This window comes from Carcharhinus amblyrhynchos, chromosome 4 (assembly GCF_965287045.1).
Source record: "Carcharhinus amblyrhynchos chromosome 4, sCarAmb.v2.hapA, whole genome shotgun sequence".
Classification (NCBI taxonomy): domain Eukaryota; kingdom Metazoa; phylum Chordata; class Chondrichthyes; order Carcharhiniformes; family Carcharhinidae; genus Carcharhinus; species Carcharhinus amblyrhynchos.
The window spans coordinates 63,756,907-63,779,286 of NC_137327.1; the positions used below are offsets into that span (position 1 = coordinate 63,756,907).

General features: G+C 46.4%; 1 protein-coding gene across 1 annotated transcript in view; it reads left to right on the forward strand.

Moving 5' to 3' along the window:
• necab2 (N-terminal EF-hand calcium binding protein 2) overlaps positions 1-22,380 on the forward strand; it is a 165,326-nt gene that overhangs the window by 94,243 nt on the left and 48,703 nt on the right. Inside the window, exons 6-8 of the mRNA XM_080187276.1 lie at positions 5,981-6,117; positions 13,223-13,341; positions 14,989-15,065. Of these exons, the coding sequence (XP_080043402.1) occupies positions 5,981-6,117; positions 13,223-13,341; positions 14,989-15,065 (333 nt within the window). The remainder of the gene's footprint in view (positions 1-5,980; positions 6,118-13,222; positions 13,342-14,988; positions 15,066-22,380) is intronic.

The following is a 22,380-nucleotide window of genomic DNA, read 5'->3' on the forward strand; positions in this document are numbered from 1 at the left end:
TGAGGACTGGCAAGTCATTCTGCTCCCCATCCCGCTTCCCCACATCTTCCTCAGTAACTTTGATGGAGTTTTGCTTGCTTCTCAAAGACTCAAATTTCAAGACTCCTGAGAACAATCATGAACCATAGTCTGGATTTGTGAACATTTTGAAAGGTAAGTTTAATAATTCTTACCCAGGCCCCTCATATCACCATGCCCCCTTTAAGCCCTCCATGCAACCTCCATACCCAATCACCCAGTGTGTATTATGGATTCAATAAGCCATGTAACAACAATGGTAAGTCTTAAAATGCTCGTGAAAAGAAAAACAGCCATTCATAATGAAGACATCTGGGAACTGTATCAACAGGATATGCTTCTGAAACCTAAATAATATCCCAAGTCTTCCTTTGTGGCATATGACTTTTCTGAGGCACTGTGAATGGAGCAATCATCAGCGAACATTCCCACACTGACCTTATAATGGAAGGAAGGTCACTGATAAAGCAGCTGACAATGATTGGGCTTCAGACACCAACCTGAGCAACTACTGCACCTGGGATTGAAATGATTGGACTGCAGCAACAACAATCATCTTCCTTGTGCTAAGTATGAGTCCAAATGAACTCATTTCTAATGTGGCTTTTTGATGCTACACTTTGTCAAATCTGATCTTGATCTCATCACTGGAATTCAGCTGTCTTGTCGACATTTGAATCAAGGCTCTAATGTTGTCAGGAGCTGAATGACCCTGGCAGAACTCAAACTGAGCATTGGCAGGCAAGTTTTAATGTATAAGTGCTGCTTGGCAACATCCATTGCTTACATCACTTTGCTGATGATTGAAAGTACACTAGGGCATTAATTGTCTGGCTTGGATTAGTTCTGTTGTTTATGGATGGGATATTTATGAACAATTTTCTGCATTGCTGGATTGATGCCGGGATTGGTTTGGTGCTGAGATTGGATAGGTGCTGCAATTTAATAGATGCCGGGATTGGATCGGTGTCAGGGTTGGATAGATGCCGGGCGGCAGTGTAGCACAGTTGTTAGCACTGTTGCCTCACAGCGCCAGGGACTTGGGTTCATTTCCCAGCTTGGGTCAGTGTTTGTGTGGAGTTTGCATGTTTTCCTTATGTCTGCATGGGTTTCCTCTGGGTGCTCCAGTTTCCTCCCACAGTTCAAAGATGTGCAGGTTAGGTTGATTGGCCGTGCTAAATTGAGTCTAGTGTCAGGGGGATTATCAGGGTAAATGTGTGGTGTCACAGGAATAGGGCTTGGGTGGGATTGTAGTCAGTGCAGACTTGATGGGTCGAATGGCCTTCTTCTGTACCAAAGGAATTCTATGATTCTATGCCAGGATTAGATTGATGTCAGGATTGGCGATGTACTAGAATACTTTCAGTCGGGTCACAACTTGTTCATGTCTTTAGCAGATTGTCGAGCCCATTCTGTATTCAGCGCACTCAGCCTTTCCTTAAGTGAACTAAATTGCCTGAAGACTGGCAGCTGCCATATTGTGGATCTCAGGAGGAGGCTGAGGTGGATCATTGACTTCAACGCTTCTGGCTGAAAACCATTGCAAATGCTTCAGACATGTGTTTTGCACTGATGTGCTGCACTCCCACCTCCTCTCTTCCCATCATCATTCAGGATGAGGATATTTGTGGAACCCTCTCCTCCAGTTAGTTGTTTAATTGTAAATCATGAATCATGACTGGATGTGGCAGAGCTGCAGATCTGTTGGCTGTGGGAGAACTTGGCTCTGTCGATCACATGCAGCTACTGCCGTTTAGCGTGCATGTAATTACAGATTCACCAGACTGGCATCTGTTTATTTATTTGGTATGCCTGGTGCTGCCTCTGGCATATTCTCCTGCTCTCCTCACTGAACCATGTTTGATTCCCGAGCTCAGTGTTGATAAAGAGTGAGGGACATGCTAGGCCAGGAAGTTACATATTGTGGTTAAATGTAATTTTGTTGCTGTTGATGCACATTGTCTTATGGATACCCAGTCTTCTGTGATTTCTTCAGAATCGATCCTATTTATGGTTGTAGAACGTTGGAATCCCTACAGTGCAGAAAAAGCCATCCAGCCCATCGTGTCTTCACCGACTCTCCAAAAGACCATCCCATCAAGGCCCTGCCTTCCATCCTATCTCTGTAAACCTGCACATTTACCATGGCTTATCCACCTGAGCTACACATCTCCAGACTGTGGGAGGAAAAGTGGGAGGAAACTGGAGCACTGGAAGGAAACCCATGCAGTCACAGGAAGAATGTAGACTCCACATAGACAGTGGCCTGAGGCCGGAATTGAATCTGGATCCCTGGTACTGTGAGGCAGGAGTACTAACCACTGTGCCACCATTCTGCCCAATATCATACAATGTGATGAGGTTGTCAGTTGAATATGGGACCATGAGGCGTGTGCAGTGGTCATTCTGCCGATACTGTTGTGACTGGCTGCATCTCCAAAAAGATAAATCGATGAGATTGAAGCCATAAGAAAGAGGAGCATGAGCAGGTCATTGACCCTTTGAACTTCTACTCCTCGACTTGACCTTCCTGGACTATCCACAAATTCCTTCAGTACCAATAGATCTCTCAACATCCGTTGTGAATATACTCAATGATTGAACATCCAAAGGGCAATAGAGCAGAGAATTCAAAAAAAATCACAAACTTGGACAAAGATCAAGCGTCAGATCAAGCCCAAGATCCTGTCAGCTTGGATCTTATTTGTCTCTCTGTGAGGACCCTGAACTGTATTCAGTTGAAATTCAAATTTGATTTTTGGAATGTATATGGGTTTACCCCATCCATTCTGAACATTGGCTTTGTAATTTTAAGAATGGAGTTAAAAAATAATTTTAAAAGTGAACACAAATTGCAAGTACTTGATTGGCTGTGAAGCACTTTGGGATGTCCTGGCTCTGTGAAAGATCTTGTCCAATTGCAAATCAATATTTATCTGCTCTCCCTCTCTCTCTCCCTTCTCTTCCTGCCTACCTCCCCCCCTCCTTCTCTGCCTCCCCCTCCCCCACCTCCCCCTTCTACCCCCCCACCCTCTCCCTTCTACCCTCCACCCTCCCCCTTCCACCCCACCCCAGCTTCCCCTCCCACCCACACCTCCCCCTCCCATCCACACTCCCCCTCTCTCGCTCAATGCTCCAACCGCCTTCTCCCTGCCCCCCCTTCTCTCTGCTCCACCTCCTCTCCTTCCCCCATCCTCCTCTCCTTTCCTGCCGCCCTCTCCCTCCCCCTCCTCCTCCCTCTCCCCCTCCCCTCCTCCTCTTCCATTCTCCTCCATCCCCACCTCCCCCTCCCATCCCCACCTCCCCTTCCCACCCACACCTCCCCCTCTCTCGCTCAACACCCCAGCCTCCATCTCCCTGCCCCACCCCTTCTCTCTGCTCCACCTCCTCTCCCTCCCCCATCTTCCTCCCCTTCCCCGCCTCCCTCTCCCTCCCCCTCCTCCTCCCTCTCCCATCTCCTCCCTCTCCCATTCTCCTCCTCCCTTACCTCTCCCCCCTCCTCTCCTCTTCCCCTCCCTCCCTCCTTCTCCTTTGCCCATCCAACCGTCTGTCTTATTGCAGCCACAATCCAATTTCTGATCGTATTTTTCCTTCAATCCCTCATGCTCAAATTCAAATGATTTCCCATGATGAATCCCCCAAATCCCCAGGGTAATTCCATTTCACTGGAAGTGTTAAATAACGGAAATCTCCCTGTGTACTTACTTCTGATGTGCTAATTAACAATGTAATAATTAGTAATTAAGCTATCAAGCTGAGTTTGGTTTACTCAGCTGTTGAGATGGAGATTTTACATGAATTGAAACATTAGACATTGCTGAGTGGAGTAGAATCCATTGAGGCTGCAGTTCCAACTGTCAGGATCAGGAATGATCAACATCCCCTGTTAGTCTGTCTTACACTGAGGTCATCCTAAATATATATACTGGTATAAATATAAATGAACATAGATTTAATCTAGGTGGCATACTAACCCTTATACCAAATCCCAAACGCTCACCTCTGTCCCCATTCAGTTCTGTATCTCATAATCCAATATGAGAATATAATCGTTTTCATAGAACATAGAACACTACAGCATGAACAGGCCCTTCGGCCCACAAGTTGCGCCAATCATATCCCTGCCTACCAGACCGATCTATTACCCTCAATCCCATTAAATCCCATGTTCTCATCCAGAAGTCCCTTAAAAGACCCCAACGAGTTCGCCTCCACCACCACTGACGGCAGCCGATTCCACTCACTCACCACTCTCTGAATAAAAAACTTACTTTCATTCATTACAATTGCATAAAACTTCAATGGAGCAAACTTCTTCCCATTCAGTCTCATTATGTAACACTGTAATATCTTCAAAACTATTCAGTTCTGACTATTCCGTACTATACAACTTTTAAAATTGTAAAACCTTAGGAAAGAATGTCAAAAACAGGTTGACGCTGAGCCAAATAAAACATTTGAACAGGTGACCAAAAACTTGGTCAAAGTGATGTGGTTGTGCATCTTAAAGGAGGAGAGAGAGGTATGAGGAAGAATGTTTTGGGGAGGGAATGTGAGTGTTTACCACCTAGACAGCTGACTGGCAGAGTGATGAAAACCAGGGATATGCAAGAGGCCAGAATAGGAGAAATGCAGAGATCTCACAGAGTTGTAGACTGGGGTAGGTTACAGAGGTCACGAAGGGTGAGACAATGGAAGGATTTCAAAAGAGGAATGAGAATTTTAAAATTGTGGTGTTGCTGGACTGGAACGTAACACTGAGCATGGAGGGCATTGGGTGAATATGATGTGGTGCAAGTGAGAATATTTTGTAGTATTTTGCAGTATTTTGGATGGGTTCATATTTATGGAGATTGGGTGGTGAGTGACTGGTCAGGAGTTGATTGGAATAGTTAGACCTAGGAGTAACAGTGGCATGGATAAAGGTTTCAGCAACTGATGAGCTGAGATAGACAGAGACAACTGAAGTTCCCAAGGTGGAAGTAAGCATTCTTTTTGGATATTTGAGCAGGAACGTAAATAGATGGTGAAGTTGCTAGTGATGTAGTTGATCTTCACACTGTTGCCAGGGAGAAAAGATGCAGTTGATAACTGGAGAAATGTGGCAAGGACTGAAGAGAATGGCTTTTGATTCTTCATTTTTAATTGGAAGGCATGAAAGCAAACTCCTGCAGATGCTGGATATCCAAACAAAAACAGAAAAACAAAAATCAGCTAGAACAACTCAGCAGGTCTGGCAGCAGGCCTACTCCTCCACTGTAGCCCTATAACCCCATGCGTTTACCAGGGCTAATCCTCCTTACCTACACAACTTTGGAAATTAAGAGGCAGTTTAGCATGGCTAATCCACCTCACCCACACATCTTTGGACTCTGGGAGGAAACTGGAGCACCTGGAGGAACCTATGCAGAGACGGGGAGAATGTGCAAACTCCACACAGGCAGTCACCTAAGGCTAGAATTGAACCCACTCCTTGGTGCTTTGAGGCAGCAGTGCTAACCACTGCGGTACCATTCTGCCCTAAAATAGATTCTGTGTCGGCACTTTGTTGTTTCAGAAACAGAATGGCTGCTGATATTCAAAGAGGAGAAAGGTACACACTCTGGAAATACGTATCACCCATCCAAACTCATTGCCTGGAAACTAATTAATGAATCCATGGGGTATCATCAATATTCAGATTCTCTGAAAAGTGTAGATGCCATAGAGAGCAGGTTACAACGGCTTCAGGTCAAATATCACTCATTCACTAGAGCTCAAATTAATGCATAGAGTCTAACATGGAATTACCTGAATTTTCGGAAAGCATTTGATAAAGTTCTAAAGAAATTTAAGAATCGTCTAATGGGGAATTAATTAATAAAATGTTACAAAAATAGAAAAGGGACCCTGAATTTCATCTCATTTCTCACTGTGCACTTATAAAGAGATTTGATTGACCTCAACCCATTTTGCTCCTCAGATATATGAGAGTGGGACAAAGTTGGACCAGTTTGTGACTCGATTCCTTTTGAAGGAAACAGCTAGCCAGATTCAGTCTCTGCTGACCTCTGTGGAAAGTGCGGTTGATGCCATAGATGATCAGACCACTCAGACAGGGTAGGTAGACTTCTCCTGAATTGTAAATCTTTTCATCTGAGTTATATTTGCAGTCAGTGTGTCCCAGCATGCCTTTGGGGAGATGGGGTCCTCTGGCTTTAGGTGGGTGCCCATGTTACCTGATCAGATTTGTAGGGCAAATTGATGTCTATCTGGATTTGGTGGTTCCAGCGCAGGTAAGTGATGTTTTAACCTATCTATGAGCCTACTTTCAGTCAGATGTATCATTCACACAATAATTCTCCTTCCTGCTCTCCAACTTTCCCCTTAATCAATCCCTTGGTCATTCTTTGCTGAATTCTAAACTGCTCCAAATCTTCAGATCTATTTTCTTTTTGGCCAATCTGCATGCTTCTTCCTTAGGTCAGATACTCTTTCTAATTTCCTTTGTAATCCATGGATTGGCCTTCTTATCCATTATGTTTTTGTTCCAGACAGGAATAAAAGTTGCTGCAGTTACCCCATGCGTTCCTTAAACGTTTGCCATTGTTTATCCACTGTCAGCCCTTGAATAACTCTCCCCAATCTATCAAGACCAACTCACGCCTCATATCCTCATAGTTCCCTTTACTACGATTTGACGGCCTAGTCTCCAAATCAACCACTTCATTCTCCATCTTGATAAAAAATTCTGTCATGTTATGGTTGCTCATCCCCAAGGAATCTCGTACAGCTAAATTGGCAATGATTCCCTTCTCACTACACAGTACCCAGTCTCAGATGGCCTGCTCTCTAGTTGGTTCCTCCACATATTGATCAAGAAAACCATCCCATATACACTCCACGAATTCCTCCTCTTTGGCATTGTGGCTGATTTTATTTGCCCAATCTATGTGCAGATTAAAATCACACATGATCACCGATACTCCCTTATCACATGCATCTCTAGCTTTGTGTTTAATGCCACTCCCAACATCACCACTGCAGTTTGGGAGTCTATGTATGATACCCACTAATGTTTTTTGCCTCTTGGTATTTCTCAACTCTACCCATACAAGACGCCACGTTGTCAGAGATAGTATCCTTTCTCACTATTGTGTTAATTTCCTCTTGAACCAGCAGTGCCACTCCACCACCTTTTCCTTTATGCCTGTTCTTCCTCAATATTGAATGCACTGGGACGTTCAATTCCATCCCTAGTCATCCTGCAGCCATGCTCCATAATCCCAATTATATCGTACACATCTATCTGTACGATTAGTTCATCCACTTCATTGCAAATGCTCCACGCATTAAGGCACAGAGCCTTTAAGCTTGTCTTTTTAACATTGTTTGCCTTTCTCCCAATTTTTTTGTGTAGCCCTGTTTGAACTTTGTCCTTCGTTTCTCTGCCTATCACTTTTCTTATTCCCTTTTCTACCTTTTGTTTTTGTCCTCGCTCCCGTCGTCTCTGACTCCTTACATAGGTTCCCATCCCCCTGCCATATTAGTTTAAACCTTCCCTAACTGCTTTAGTAAACAGCCCCTGAGGACATCAGTCCCAATCCTGCCCAGGTATAACCCGTCCAATTTGTACATATCCCAGTCCCCCAGAACCAGTCCCAATGCCCCAGGAATCTGAAACCCACCCCAGATATCATCTCTTCAGCCACATCCAATTTGTACATGTCCCACCATCCCCAGAACCGGTCCCAATTCCCAGAATTCTAAAACCCTCCCTGACACCATCTCTTCAGCGATGTCTTTATCCGATATATCCTGTCATTTCTACTCTAAAGGTCATTACCTTTGAGGTTCGATTTCTTAACTTTCTTTCTAGCTCCCTGTATTCTGCTTTTAGGACTTCATGCCTTTTTTTTAAACCTATGCCGTTTGTACCGATGTGTACCACGACCACTGGCTGTCCACCCTCTTGTACCCGCTCTGTGACATCCTTGACTGAGCACTAAGGAGGCAACATACCATCCTGGAATCTCATTTGCAGCCACAGAAATGCCTGTCTATTCCCTTTGCAATTGAATCCCCTGTAATTATTGCGCTGGCACAGTTTACCCCTCCCCTCTGCAGGAGGACCAGCCGAGTTTGACTGCTGCTACTTTACCCAGAAAGGTCATTCCCCTGAACATTACCAAAGTGGTAAGCCCTCAAACTCCAAGCCCTCTGGCAATAGACAAGCAGCCTGTTCTGGGAATTACTCACTACAGAGACAAACAAAAATCTGCCTTAGTGCACAACTAGGTGCAGGAAGAGAATTGGAATTAATGGGTATGGAGCAAAGGTGCAATTGAGGCATCTGAATGATGGAACATGCTTGAGGGGTTGAATGGCCTACTCTTGTTCCAAATATACTTGCCTTTAACATTGTTTTTTTTCTCGTTAGTTATTTTAGCTTCTCCTGACCCCTAAGGGAATGTCAATTGCTGCCTCATGATGATTGGTGAACATACGAATAGGAGTGGGTACAACATGTAGCAATACTGCACATGCAGTCTTTGTAATTATTCACTGAATTCTGGATGGGGGAGGGTGAATGTTTGTTGCTTAGCAACAGGCAGGGAGTTCAGTGAAGGCTTTTCACTCCTGATTTATCAGACAGCTGATTCACTTGGATATTTGGTGGTGAAGATAGATTATTTCTTTCTTTGCTTGGCCCAGCTGTGGGAATTCATGACTCTTGCTTGGAACTGTCAGAGTTGGAAGGATTGTGAAAGGCAGTCAGCAGCAATTAAGAAGCTGAATAACTTATTGTTCCGTGGAGATTTGCTGCGTTAAAGCTGAAGTTTCTGTTGAGTTCCCTAGATGGCCTCGTGGGCAATAGCAACACCTTGGCCACGACTTTGCAACCAAGTTACCCGTAGGTGCAATTCCCGTAGTGGCTGTTAAATCTCGCGAGATGCTGAAACATTTTGGTATGCAATCTACCTAGGCCCGTCTGCTGACATGATCAGGTTCCCACTCAGGAAGGACATGAGGTTAATTTCCTTCCATTACCGTCTCGGTAACAGGTATCACAATGGAAGATACTCATCTTCCCACCCAGCCTGCATGATGGCACACTGACATGAATCGCTATGACTCATGAGAAATGGTGACTTGGCGCCATGACCTCCGAGAGGGAGGTTGGAAATGAGTGCACATGTCACTGCTATCCACCAGGGAGTGCAAGGAGAAAGAGGACACCAGACATGGCTGAGATGGGGGAAAACAGGAAGAGGGTAGCTGTTGGGGCTCTGTGAATCACCTCCAGGGGGTCTGGAAGTCCGTTTGCGGGTGGTCTGTGAAGTTAGGCGGGGGTTCTGAGGTTGGAGGGGGTGGTCTGTGAGATTGGGGGGTCCAAGAGCTCTCAGGGGATCTGTGAGGTCGGGGTGGGTCGATAGTGGGGGTGGTGTCTGTGAGGTTGGCGCACCTTGGAGCCAGCTTTTTTGGTGCTACCCTTTAGGCTGGACTGTGAGTGCGTGCTGGGGGGCCACTTAAACGTAGACCCCTACCTCATTGAACAGCTCAGATGACCCCGGGATAGCAGACTCTGACACATAGCCTCCGATTGGTAAAATCTGGCCCTAAGGGCCAGATCCGGACATAAAACAGATCGGAGCCTGGAATCCCCGTTCCAGCGCGCCCATATGCTTTTTGCCAGCTCCGATCTGGTCCGCGCTGTGGGTGGGGCTTAGCACTGCGGGAACGATCGGAGCCCTGAACTGCGCATGTGCAGTTTGAAAAAAAATCTGAAACAGCGTGCCAGGGTGTGAAAGACAAAACAGAGAGAGCCAGGGGAGTGGGTGGGGGGGGGGGGGGGCGGAGGGGGGGGTGTGGTGGGGGGAGCCGGGGTGGGGGGGGGGTGGGTTGGGGGGGTGGAGGGGGCGGGGTGGATGAGTCGCAATCAAACCCCCCTGGGAGGCAGGCCCCCCTCACCAGACCACCCCCCCTCCACCCCACAACGGTCTGACCCCCCCCCCCCCCAAAACAGTGAGGCAGAGATTCCCCCAAGTCCACCCTACCCCCATCCTCCACCACCCCCTCCCCCCAACCAGAGATCCATCTGAGCCCTCCCCCCTCCTCCAGCAGACGCCAGTGGAGGGCCAGGAAGGTGCTGCAGGCTGTCCAACGAGTGCGGTAAGAAGTCTCACAACACCAGGTTAGACTCCAACAGGACTTTAACCCGGTGTTGTGAGACTTCTTACTGTGTTCATCCCAGTCCAACGCCAACATCTCCACATCAAAGAGTGCAGGACAGAAGGATGGTGGAGGGACAGCAGCAATCGACGGAGGTTGGGGGTGTGCTGTGCTGAGGGGGTGCCTGCCTCCCTGGGGTGGGGGGGTTCTGATATGGGGGATGGTGGGGGTGGGGGGGGGGGTGCCTGACCAAGGGGGGTGGTCTGCTAGGGTGGCCTGCCTCTCAGGGGGGTGGATCGTGGGGTGGGGGGGGGGGGGGAGGGTGCAGTGTGTTCTGCCAAGGACAGACTGCCTCCTGGTGGGGGGAGGGGTGGGTCCGATCACGGGGGTGCGGCGGTCTCCCTCCCAGGGGGGTTTGGATCGTGCGGGGGGTCTGCCTCCCGGGAGGTTTTGATCATGGGGGGGCAGGTCTGCCGGGGTGGTTAGCAGGGGGGTCTGTGAAGGGTGTTCAAGGAGGATGGGCTTCGGAGGTTCCCCTGCAGAATAGGAATCCACTTCGGATTTTTATTCTACAGGTTGGTAACAGCGCGGATCTGGAACACATCCGAAGACGGTAAAGTGAGGTTTAGTGGAAGAGTTGGGCGCGAGGTTCATTAAGTAAATTTAAATACTTGCTCATGCATTTAAATTGTCGGGCCGCCTGACTGGGGTGGGGAACAGATCCACGTCCAAATCGGGTGCCAGTAAAGGTGCGATCTGCTCAGTTTCAGGTGCAGATCACATTGCAGGCGCGATGCCTGAATTTATCGGGCCCATAGAGCCCGATTTTACCATTGCGTCGTGCCCATTTTCAGGCGTGAAAACTTGGTAAAGTCGGGCATGAGGCAATTATCGCAATCCATGCCCGTGTCCATGCAGATGCCCATTTCACCAAGGCCAGAAAATGGCCGAGATCCGACGCATTTAAATTGAATTAATTGGCTGCCCGCCCAGCTTTACTAGCAATTCCCCCTTTAGCATCGCATCTGCCCATCCAGATTCGAGGCAAGGGAGACATGCTCAGTAAAGGCCTGTTTCAGGCCCTCCCGTTTCTGAAGAGGTCAATGCAGAGCTTCCAATGGCTCTCCAAGTCAGATCAGTGGTTGGAGCAGGGGGTGGGTTGAGGGGAGAGGGGAGGAGGCGGGCCAGATGGTTCTTTGGTGGGGCAGTTGAGGGGGGATGGATGCGGCCAAATCGCTCTCTGGTGGGTGGGGCGAGGGGGAGGTCCGATCATTTTCTGGTGGGGGGAGGGGGGGAGAGGCCTGATCATTCTCTGGTGAAGGGGGTGGGGGGGTAGGAGGGAAGCCAGATGGCTCCCTGGTAGGAGAGGGGGAAGGGGAGGCAGGGCAGATCACTTGCTGGTGAAGTGGGGAGGGAGGCAGATTAGTGTAACTCTGATGGGGGGAGGAGGGAGGCCCTATCGCTCTCTAGTTGGGGGGTGGGAGTCCGCTGCCAGTCTGCGGGCAGTTGGTGGGAGGCGAAAGGGGGGCAGAGTGTCGCGATTGGCCTGGATAGTGGGGGTTGGGTGGATCAGGAGGTCAGTTATGTTGTATGGGTGGGACGATGTCTATGGGGGCCATCGTTCCTGCTTTTTGCTTCCGGGCCGCTTTATCCGTTTTTTGCAGCCCAGAAGCGATGTGACAGGGTTGCATTTTTTCAAATTTTTTTCTCACTGCGCATGCACAGTTCAAAGTTTCTTTCAGATCAGCAGTGTTTCCGGTGTGATAAGCCCTGCCCACAGCATGATTCAGATTCACAATTTTTTTCCAGACTAAGTGTGTATGGGGGCGCCAGAGAGCAGGTTTCCAAGTCGGATCTGAATTGTGCCCAGATTTAGCACTTAGAATCAAAATGGTAAAATCAGGTCCGTTGGATGGAATTTTATCGTCCCGTCTGCCATAGGAATCATAGTGGGTGGGACAGGACTACGCAAAGATCTGTTGACCTCGGGCGGAATTTTCTGGTCTTGGGGTGAGCACAGCCAGAAAATCCTGTCCATTGTGTCACAATTATTCCCATTACAAAAACTTTTCTCCTCAAGTGTCTATCAATTCCAGTCTAGAACGGCCTGATGGAGCTGGCAGGAGTCACACCAGGAGTTTTCACCCCAAAGAAACTTAGCCAAATTTTGGGAAGGGTGCATCCCTTGTGTAGGAGTAAGTTGTTATGCATCGGGAAAATCAGGACTATGCCGAGTGTGCTGTTAGCTGAAATGCTACTCAAACATGCACTGTGCTCACAGATGGTGAGGATGTATTGTAGTGGATCCAACCATTGTAAACAATATGACTCACAGCCTAGGCTCAGTGTAAGGAGGGGCCTCTTGATTGAGATACAGGAGCCTCTATCACTTTGTACCTGCAGCCAGGAGAGTGTTGGGATAGGTGGGCATGAGAGAATCAATTAGCAGTGGGATCTCATTCCTTCCAGGCCTACCATTTTGGAATGAAAGCAGTGTTCAGCAGCCTTAGATCTGTATTCCTGCCTTGGCTGTAGCCAGGCCTGAATACTGAGCACACAGAAGCTCTAGTGTCTGTCAGTCACTTTTCATCCCTCCAGGCTGCTGGATGGGGCTAATGTCTTCATAAGACCAGACATATAGGTGCAGAAGTAGGCCATTCAGCCCATCAACTCTGTTAATCAGTGAGATCATGACTAATCTGATAATCCTTAACTCCACTTCCTCGCCTTATCTGCATAATGTTTGATTCCCTCACTGATTAAAAATCTGTCTATCTCAGCCTCCAACATACTTAACAACCCAACCTCTCCAGCCCTCTGCGGTAAAGAATTCCACAGATTCACTACTGTCTGAGAGAAGAAATTCCTCCTCATCTGAGATTATGCCCTCTGATCCTAAACTCTCCCAAAGGTGAGATTGATTTGTGGGTCTCCACAAATAATTTCCAGCGATTGGGAAATGTACCATCATGAGAAATCAGGGAGAAGCAGACAGCAATGTGAATGTGGAACAGTTTTGTCAAATGGAATAACTTCATCTCCTTTATCACAGGTTCTATGACAGCAAGACCAGCCATGGAGTGGTGGAGAGTTGGTATAATCAGCATGCTTCATGCAACTTAACCAACAGCAGAATGACAGCAAGGGACAAAAAGCTGAAAACCGATTTAGGTGTGTGTGTGTGTGTGTGTGTGTGTGAGAGTGAGCAGGTCACACGTGAGTCACAATGATTCAGGTAAGTGTAAATCCAGCATGAGTGTGAGTCTGAAAGATTTGGATAAGCGTAAGCTATCCAGGAAGGTGTGAGTTTATAGACTGAGCTTTATGTGTCACCAAGGTTAGGGCAACTGTGTGTTTGAATGATTACTAGTCTTTGTGCACTGTTATACCTGTGACTTGCATTCCCTTTCCCAAGGAGCTGTACTCCAGCAAGAGACAGCACCTTCAAGAGTGAAAGCAGGGTGAACTGGAAATCAAACACACTTCTCAGTGAATTTAAACATCAACGCTATCAATTTCAACATTTTACAGTTGGCATGCTTAATACACTTACAGTTCAGAGTGAGATGAATTTACTTGGACTTTAAATTAAAGAGAGAAGTGAAGTCATTGCATTTAATAAAGTGTGATTATGTTTAGTGGAGTGGATTGATGTGTTTTCTGTCTGCAGAATATTGTGAGGAGGGAGAAGTGTAGGCATTAGAGTCAGAAGGTATAATTGTTTAGTGATGACACTTATAATCTTGATCTCATTAAATCAGCGGAACACTCTGATATGTTGTACTAAGTAATATTTTATACCACACACTCTTCTGACTCAGACGTGTCTTTAAATAGAGTATCACCCTACTCACTCTTAGACTGTGATATGAATGTGGAGGATGGTCAGTAATGGAGGCTGCAGTTATTCATTTAAGTGTTAATCTTTGATAATCATTCGAGTGTCTCCTCATAATGGTGGACGATTGCTGTCTCCTGAATATACTATCACTTTCTAAGATATCATTAAACACCTTCTACTGATGATAGTATGCCTTTATAACTACAACATATTTTTATATAATGGTTTTCTTTCCATTGGGGAGCTTCTATGAATAGGGGCACTGATTTTGACAAAAAACATTTCAAAGAGTTAACCAGACACTAAAATTGACAACGACCCAAAATTAAAGTGGAATGTTAGATAGGGTGAAAAAACCTGCCTATTGGGAGACATTGTATTGCAGAGGTTAATCTGAGCTTGAATCCAACTGTACTTGCCCTGGGGGTGTTTGCTGGGACAGTGTAGAGGGAGCTTTACTCTATATCCAACACAAGCTGCACCTCTTCCCAGAAGTATTTGATGGCAAAAGTGTAGAGGGAGATTTACTCTGAATCTAATGCCATGCTGTACCTTTCCTGGCAATGGTGAAGGGGATAATATAGACGGAGCTTTATTCTACATCTAACCCCAGACTGTACTTGTCCTGGGAGTGTTTGATGGGGAAAGCTTAAAGGGAGATTTACTCTATGTTTAACCCCGTACTGTACCCTTCCTGGGAGTGTTTAATGGGGAAAGTGTAGAGGGAGCTTTACTCTGTATCTAAAACTATGCTGGAATTGTCCTGGGAGTGTTTGATGGAACAGTGTGGAGGGAGCTTTATTCTGTACCTGTCCGGTACAGCATGGTCTTTAAACAGAGAAACCAGATAAACCGTGACAAATGAAGAATTGAATCAGGGGATCAGGTGCTTCATCCATTCATCGAGGATGTTGTGCAGCTATCTTGTGTGTGTTTTTAGAAAGTTTTTAACGATGTGTGTGTGCATCCCCCATCAGCTTTACCTGCCAGAGAAGAAGGGCTTGAATCGCAGATCAACAGATTGGCTGAATTGATTGGCCGCCTAGAGAATAAGGTAAGGAGAAATGAGTGAACTGCCTGGTGTATATTTTGAACTGCACCATATGACCTCATTGATGCTGGGCCTTGAGGGAATGGCTATGACTCAGTCAGTAAGATCCTTGCCCCTGACTCCAAAAGTTCAGCCTCACCCTGGGACCTGGGCACAAGTATTCAGGCTGATATTGGAGTGCTGCAGTGTCAGAGGTGTGTTCTTTCAGCTCGAGAGATGCTAACCCAAGGCCCCATATGATATCTGAGCGAGATGAAAATGATCCCATAGTACTAGTGTGAGGAGCAGGGAGCTGTCCCCAGTGTCCTGACCATTATTTATCCCTAAAATTAAGATTATTCGTCTGTTTTATTGCTTGTGTAAGATTGCAGTGCACAGATTATCTGGTGTCCTTTCACAACAGTGACTTCTCTTCAAAAGCATTTTGTTGACTGAGAAACGCTTTGACTGTGTTCGAGCATTGCTGTAGGTGCGATGTAAATGTGAGACTTTGCTTTCATCTTTCTAACCTTGGTCATAGCAGTATTGGTATACTTGTAGCTAAAGGAGGAGTAGAGTTTTCTTTTAATTGAAAAGACTTCCCATCTTACGCAGATAAAGGTATGCCCAGAACAAAATGGGGCCCCTTACAGTTCTGATATCACTAGGAGGTTGGGGCACATAGCGGATAACGTCACACACACAGCTAGCTGCTCCCTCACTCTGTCCAAAATACAGGCAATACCAATTCCCACACAGGGACAAGCTTTCCAAGGATTGAGCTACAACTGTTGAATCCCCCCTTTCGTTCAATGAAGTGGCAGCTTAATGGGGAGAAAACTGATTCTCTGCCATTTTACATTGAGGTCTTATCTGTTCAATTGGAAAGGAGCCTTAGAATTCTCACTGAAACTCAGGCCAAATATTTATACTTCAACCAACATTGTAAAAAAAAACCAGACCAGCTGTTTATTTTGGTTATCGCTGTTAGTGAGACCTTGCTGTGCACAAATAGGCTACCCCATTCGTTTTGATAAAACAGAGGCAATATTTTAAAAGTACTTCATCGACTGCCAAGTGCTTTCAGAAATTATAAATTCCAGATGACATTAGCCTAAAATGTTCTGGTGAAGAGCAGCTCATTTGTTTAGCCACTTTTTTAATTGGGTAGACATTGGTTCAAGTTTTGAATGTAGCTTTAATGGCTAATGGCCAGGGCTTTCAGGATGGCGAGCATTTGGCACCTGTCATCTGGGAGGTCAGTGGGGACACCATCCCTGCCAACTTCAACAGGCCAATCAGTTTGGTCAACAGCTCTCCAGCCCATCCCATCCAGATACAGCATTGCAGTGGCTGGAAGTGGTACTGCAGTGCCATGCCTGAGGCGATGCCCTGGGAACCACAGTGCTGCTAAAGTTCCAGGGTTCTCAGGGAGGGTAGAGGGTGACCTGGGGATTGCAAGGGGGTGTAATCTTGCTGACTAGAGGTGGGTGGGGGTGGGGGGGGGTGGTGGGGAGTTGGTGGGAGGAGAGGAAGGACTGGAGCTCTCCAGTTCATGAGGACAGGGTGTCCCCAGTCTGACGGGGCTTTAAGATTGAGATGAACATCCCCCCACCTCAAACAGCCATTCGCAACCCCTACTCAAGATTAGGATTGAGAATTTATTCTCTTTCTCACCCTCAGTAATTGGGTGCCCAACAGACAAGCGTTGAGACTCAGTGAGAAAAGGTGCTTAATTGGTCAGTACGTGGCTATTTAATGGCCTTAATAGGGGCATGGATGGGCTCTCTATCTGTGGATCTGCACACCATCCGCACCCTCCCTCCACACTATAGAATTGCATCCGGATCTCATTGAAACATAGCAACTTGAAGCAGAAGTAGGTCATTTGGCCCTTTGAGCCTTCTCTGCCATTCATTATGATCATGGCTGATCAACAAATTCCATATCCTGATCCCCTCTTCCCCTCATATTCCTTGATCTTTTTAACCCCAAGAGCTATATCTGATTTCTTCTTGAAATCAGACAACGTTCTGGCCTCATCTACTTGCTGTGATAATAAATTCCACACATTCACCACTCTCCAGATGGAGAAATTTCTCCTCACCTCAGTTCTAAAAGGTTTACCTCTTATCCTCATACTATGACCCCTAGTTCTGGACTCCCCCACCATTTGGAACATTCTTTCTGAATCTATCCTGTTTAACCCTGTTAGAATTTTATAAATCTCCAGAAGATCTCCTCTCACTGGTCTAAACTCCAATTAATTCAATCTTAACCGACTTACTTTCTCCTTGTATGACAGACCTGCCATCCCAGGAATCAGCCTGGTAAACCTTTGCTGTTTTCTTTCTATAGCAAGGACAGCCTTTCTCAGATAAGGACACCAAAGCTGCACAAATACTCCAGGTGTGGCCTCACCAACGCCCTATACGGTTGCAGTAAAATATCTCTATTCTGATACTCAAATCCTCTCGCTATGAAGGCCAACATTTGGTTTGCCTTCTTTACTCCCTGCTGTACCTGTACACTTACTTTCAATGACTGATGTACAAGAATAACAAGATCTCACTGAGTATCCACGACTTTTAATCTACACCAATTCAAGTAATAATCTGTTTTCCTATTATTGCTACCAAAATGAATAATCTCACATTCATCCACATTATACAGCATCTGCCATGCATATTACCACCCACACACTCAGCCTGACCAAATCATGCTGAAGCATCTCTGCGCCCTTCTCACAGCTCACCCTCCCACTCAACTTAGTATCATGGGCAAATTTAGAGGGAATCCCATCATTGCTATTTTACAGCCACCCTGCCTCAGAACTCAACAATGGGCAAGTGTAAAATTCTGACAAACCACTTCTAGATCTCACCTTAGGTTTATCACCGTCACTGTTTGGTCAATATTGGGGCTTGCCTTAGAGGTCAAAGGTCATGGAATGCCTTGATCAGGAAATATTTTAAGGAGAAAAAAGCAAAATACTGCAGATGCTGGAAAACTAAAAAAAGGCAGCATCTGTGAAGAGGGAAACAACATTAAAGTTTTGAGTCTGAATGATTCTTCCTCAGAGTTGAAGAGTGGTAGATATTTGATGGATTATATATCTGGAGAGTGGGTTGGAGAAGGTGGAGAGAATAGAAGGTCAGTGATAGGTCAGAGCTATGGAGAGATTAACAAAGATGTCATGGACACAAACCAAAGGGCTTGTTAATGATAGAATTAAAGACTAAAGAAAATACTAATAGTGGCATAAAGGTAAGGCAACAAAATGCGTTAATTAGCAGACCAAGGGTCAGTGCCCTGTGAAAGCAAAACAAGTTACAGAGGGTCCTGTGGGGGAGGACAAAATATAAAAATGGAGGTGTGTTCATGGTCTGAAGTAGTTGAACTCAATGTTCAGTCTAGAAGTCTGTAAAGTGCTAACTTAGAAGGCGAGGTGCTGTTCTTCGAGTTGCGTTGGGCTTTACTGGAACCTTGCAGCAGGTGAAAGATGGACATGGGGCATAACAACAAGATGCTGAGTTAAAATGGCAAGTGACAGGAAGGAGGGGGTTGTTCTTGCAGACGGAGAGATGTTCCACGAAGCGATTGCCTGGTCTGCGATAAGTCTCCCCAGAGTAGAGGAGATCATTGGGAGCTTAATGCTTTGAGGAAGCTGTCTTCAGAATAGCTCCATCAAAATGAATGAAGCTCCTGGAAGTACTGACCCCTGTCACTGAGGATCTGAAGATAAGGAGGCTGTGATGATCAACGATATTTTTAATGAAAAATAAATGCGTGAATATTTTCTAAGATTGTTTCATTTTCCACATGACCTCCTGTAGACTTTACTTACCGGATCTCACTTATGTGTTTTGATCATTGTTGCCAGCCAACGAGGACTGCATTTCAAATGAGCAACTGAGAAGCTAGTTAGAAATTCTGACAGCCAATACACAAATGTACTTTCTTTCATCTCTCCTGTGACATGAGCTCACAGATTGATTCACAGAAAGAAGCAAATGCATCAGTGATCTCCACAGTGACACTGGAGAAAAAACTAAAATAAATACGTAACCTTCAGTAATATTCTGCTTATTGAGGTCAGAGATGTGATGAATTGGAAATGGAATACATTTCATCTCAGAAATCATGGATAAGATACTCCCAGTACAGGTGTAACATGGGGATAGTTACAGAGTAAAGCTTCCTCTACATTGTCACCATCAAACTCTCTCAGAACAGGTACAGCAAGGTTCATAGCATCACAGAATCCCTACACTGCAGAAGGAGGCCATTTAGCCCATTGAGTCTACACTGACAACAATCTCACCCAGGTCTGATCCCCATAACCCCACATATTTAACCCACTAATCCCTCTAACCTATACATCCTGGGACATTAAGGGGTAATTTAGCATGGCCAATCAACCTAACCTGCACTTCTTTGAATTATGGGAGGAAATCGGAGCACCCAGAGGAAACACAAACAGACACGGTGAGAATGTGTAAACACGCAGACAGTGACCCAGGCCGGGAATCAAACCCAGGTCCCTGGAGCTGTGAAGCAGCAGTGCTAAACACTATGCCACCCCGCCACCGTGCTGCCCCATGTAGAGTTAGATGCAGAGTAAAATTCTCTCTAGGCTGTTCCCATCAAACACTCCCAGGACAGGTAAAGCACAGGGTTAGATTCAGAATAAAGCTCCCTCTATATTGTCCCCATCATATAGTACTGGGTTAGATACAGAATGATGCATGCTTTACATTGCCCAATCAAACACTTCCAGGACGGGTACAGCATGGGGTTAGATGCAGAGTAATGCTCGCTTTAACTGTCCCATCAAACTCTCTCAGGAAAGGTAGAGCATGGTGTTAGATACAGAGTAAAACTCCTCTATACTGTCCTATCAAAATCTCTCAAGGCAGCTACAAATAGAAGTTAGATATTGAGGTAAGATCCCTCAATATTGTTCAACTAATAACTTTACCTCCAACCTCAGAAGATCATCCAGAACTGATTCTTTTTGTAATTCCCACACCAATTTCATTCAGTGACATTTCTGGTTATGGCAATTTGATGCTAGTTTTGTGTCATGTGCTAGTGTCCAATGTGAATGGTACGGTGATCACCATTCTGGTTGCTGCTGAGAGACTGACTGTCATATCCGACTATTCTATCTATCCTATCAGGATCTGATTTCATGTGAAATATTCAATTTGAAAAGGGAAATCCCCAGAGGCAGGAGTAAGACATCCAACTGTGGAAGGAAAGAGGGTGGGGATTCGGGTGGTCAGAGAGGGCAGCAGGATATACTCATACACTTGTTCAAAAGATATTGGAAGCAATAGTCTCAATGATAGGATAGATTTATCCTTGTTTTGGCAAGGGAGTATGCCAGTATACAAAATAGGAGCAGAGTACGCCATTCAGCCCCTCAGTCACGTTCTGTGTTCAATATGATCATGGCTGATCTACTTGTGTTTCGAATTCCATATTCCTATCTACCACCCCCACCCCCCCCCAAATCCCTGATAATGTTTGATTCTCTTGCTGAACAATAATCTACCTGCCTCCACCTTAAAGATATTCAATGACCCAACTCCACTGCCTTCTGTAGCAGATCCAAAGTCGCACAAAAATATTTCCTCATCGCTGTCCGAAAAGAATGACCCCTAATTTTAAAACAGTGCTCCCTGGTTCTGTGCTCTTTCACAATAAGAAACATTGGCCGCGATGCTCCCAAAAGCGCTAAATTGGCGGGGAAACAGTACCACATCCCAACTGTTTTGTCAGTTCAACTTCTCACCTAAACATCCCCACTCAAAGCACTGCAGAGGTTCCAATTGTGAATCTCATTAAAAACCCAGGATGTCAGGGCCTATTCATGCCAGAGTCTGACAGTTCTGGAACTGTACACATGCGCAGTGGTCCTGATCTGTCAGACCTCCTGTTTGCTGGCCAGCCTGATCACTGGCCAGCTCAGGACCCCCACAGTGCTGCCCCTCCAGCCACTCGCACATCCTGATGGCAGCTCCCACAATTCCCGGGCCAGCCCTGCCCTCTCTCTGTAATGGAGTACCTTGAATGTCCAGCCCCCCTCTCCCCCATCCTCCCTCCCCCACCCCAGCAGTGGCAATGCCCCCACCCCCTCACCTTGGCAAATCGCCCCCTTCCCTGCGCTGACCTCTCCCAGGGTTAGACCACCCCCGGGAGTCAGCCCTCCCCCCCACCCACAGAGCATCCCCACCCCAGCCTACCCCTTTCGCTGCCCCCACTTCATCTCTGACCAATCCCCATGCAGAGTGGCAGCAGGACCCACCACCCCGCCAATTGCCCCTAGCTGTCACCCACAATAGGCCCTGCTCCCTTGGCACTGCCCAATGCTCCCTAGGCATAGGCACTTTGCCCCTTGGGCAGTGCCAGGGGCACAGACTGGCACTGTCAGGGTGCCCATTAAGATGACTGACAACGCCAGGTTTAGGTCCAACCAATTGGTTGGACCTAAACCTGGTGTTGTCAGACTTCTTACTGTGTTTACCCCAGTCCAACGCCAGCATCTCCACAGGGTGCCCATGCCCAGGAGACACCATGCCCCTGCTGCTCGACTCCCGGGAGGCTCTGAATGCTCCCCTTTCATACTGGCAGGATCTCCCACTAGTTCCCCGAACGTGGGGAGTGACTCTAAACCCGGCTGGAATGAAGTACTCCTGGCAGGATGGGAGATTCAATTGGGACCGGTAAGTTCCCGATAATTACGTTTAAAAGACATTAGAAAAAAATTAAAAACAAATTCAAATGACTTGCCTACCTTCCTGCTGGTTTCCAGCATGATCCGACCAGTGACTGTTCGCTGACTGTGGGAGATGCACGTGTTCCTGGCGCATGCACAAATAGAGTAAGAAGTCTCACAACACCAGGTTAGAGTCCAACCAGTTTATTTGATATTCATCCCACAAGCTTTCAGAAACGGTGTCCCTTCGTCAGGTGTGCAAATCTCAGAACAAGGCCGGTGACACGCATCTCCCACTCCAACCCACCAGAATGCCAGCCATTCTTTTCATGTCCACCTTGTCAATACAATTCAGGATCTTGTGTACCTCAATCATGTCTCCCCTCTATAATAACAGGAGCTATCATGACAATGAAGCTTTAAACCACAACAGTGATTTATTGAACAAAAATCAAAACTAAACAGACAAATTCATTACAAATACAGATCTAGTCCCACTGACTTCAAGGCTCACACTGAAAGTTTCCTCCTACCAGGACCTGCACCTCATTGGGTGATGGTTCATGCATCTCTTTTTGATAGGCCTCAGGAGGGTCATGTGACCCGTGAACAACC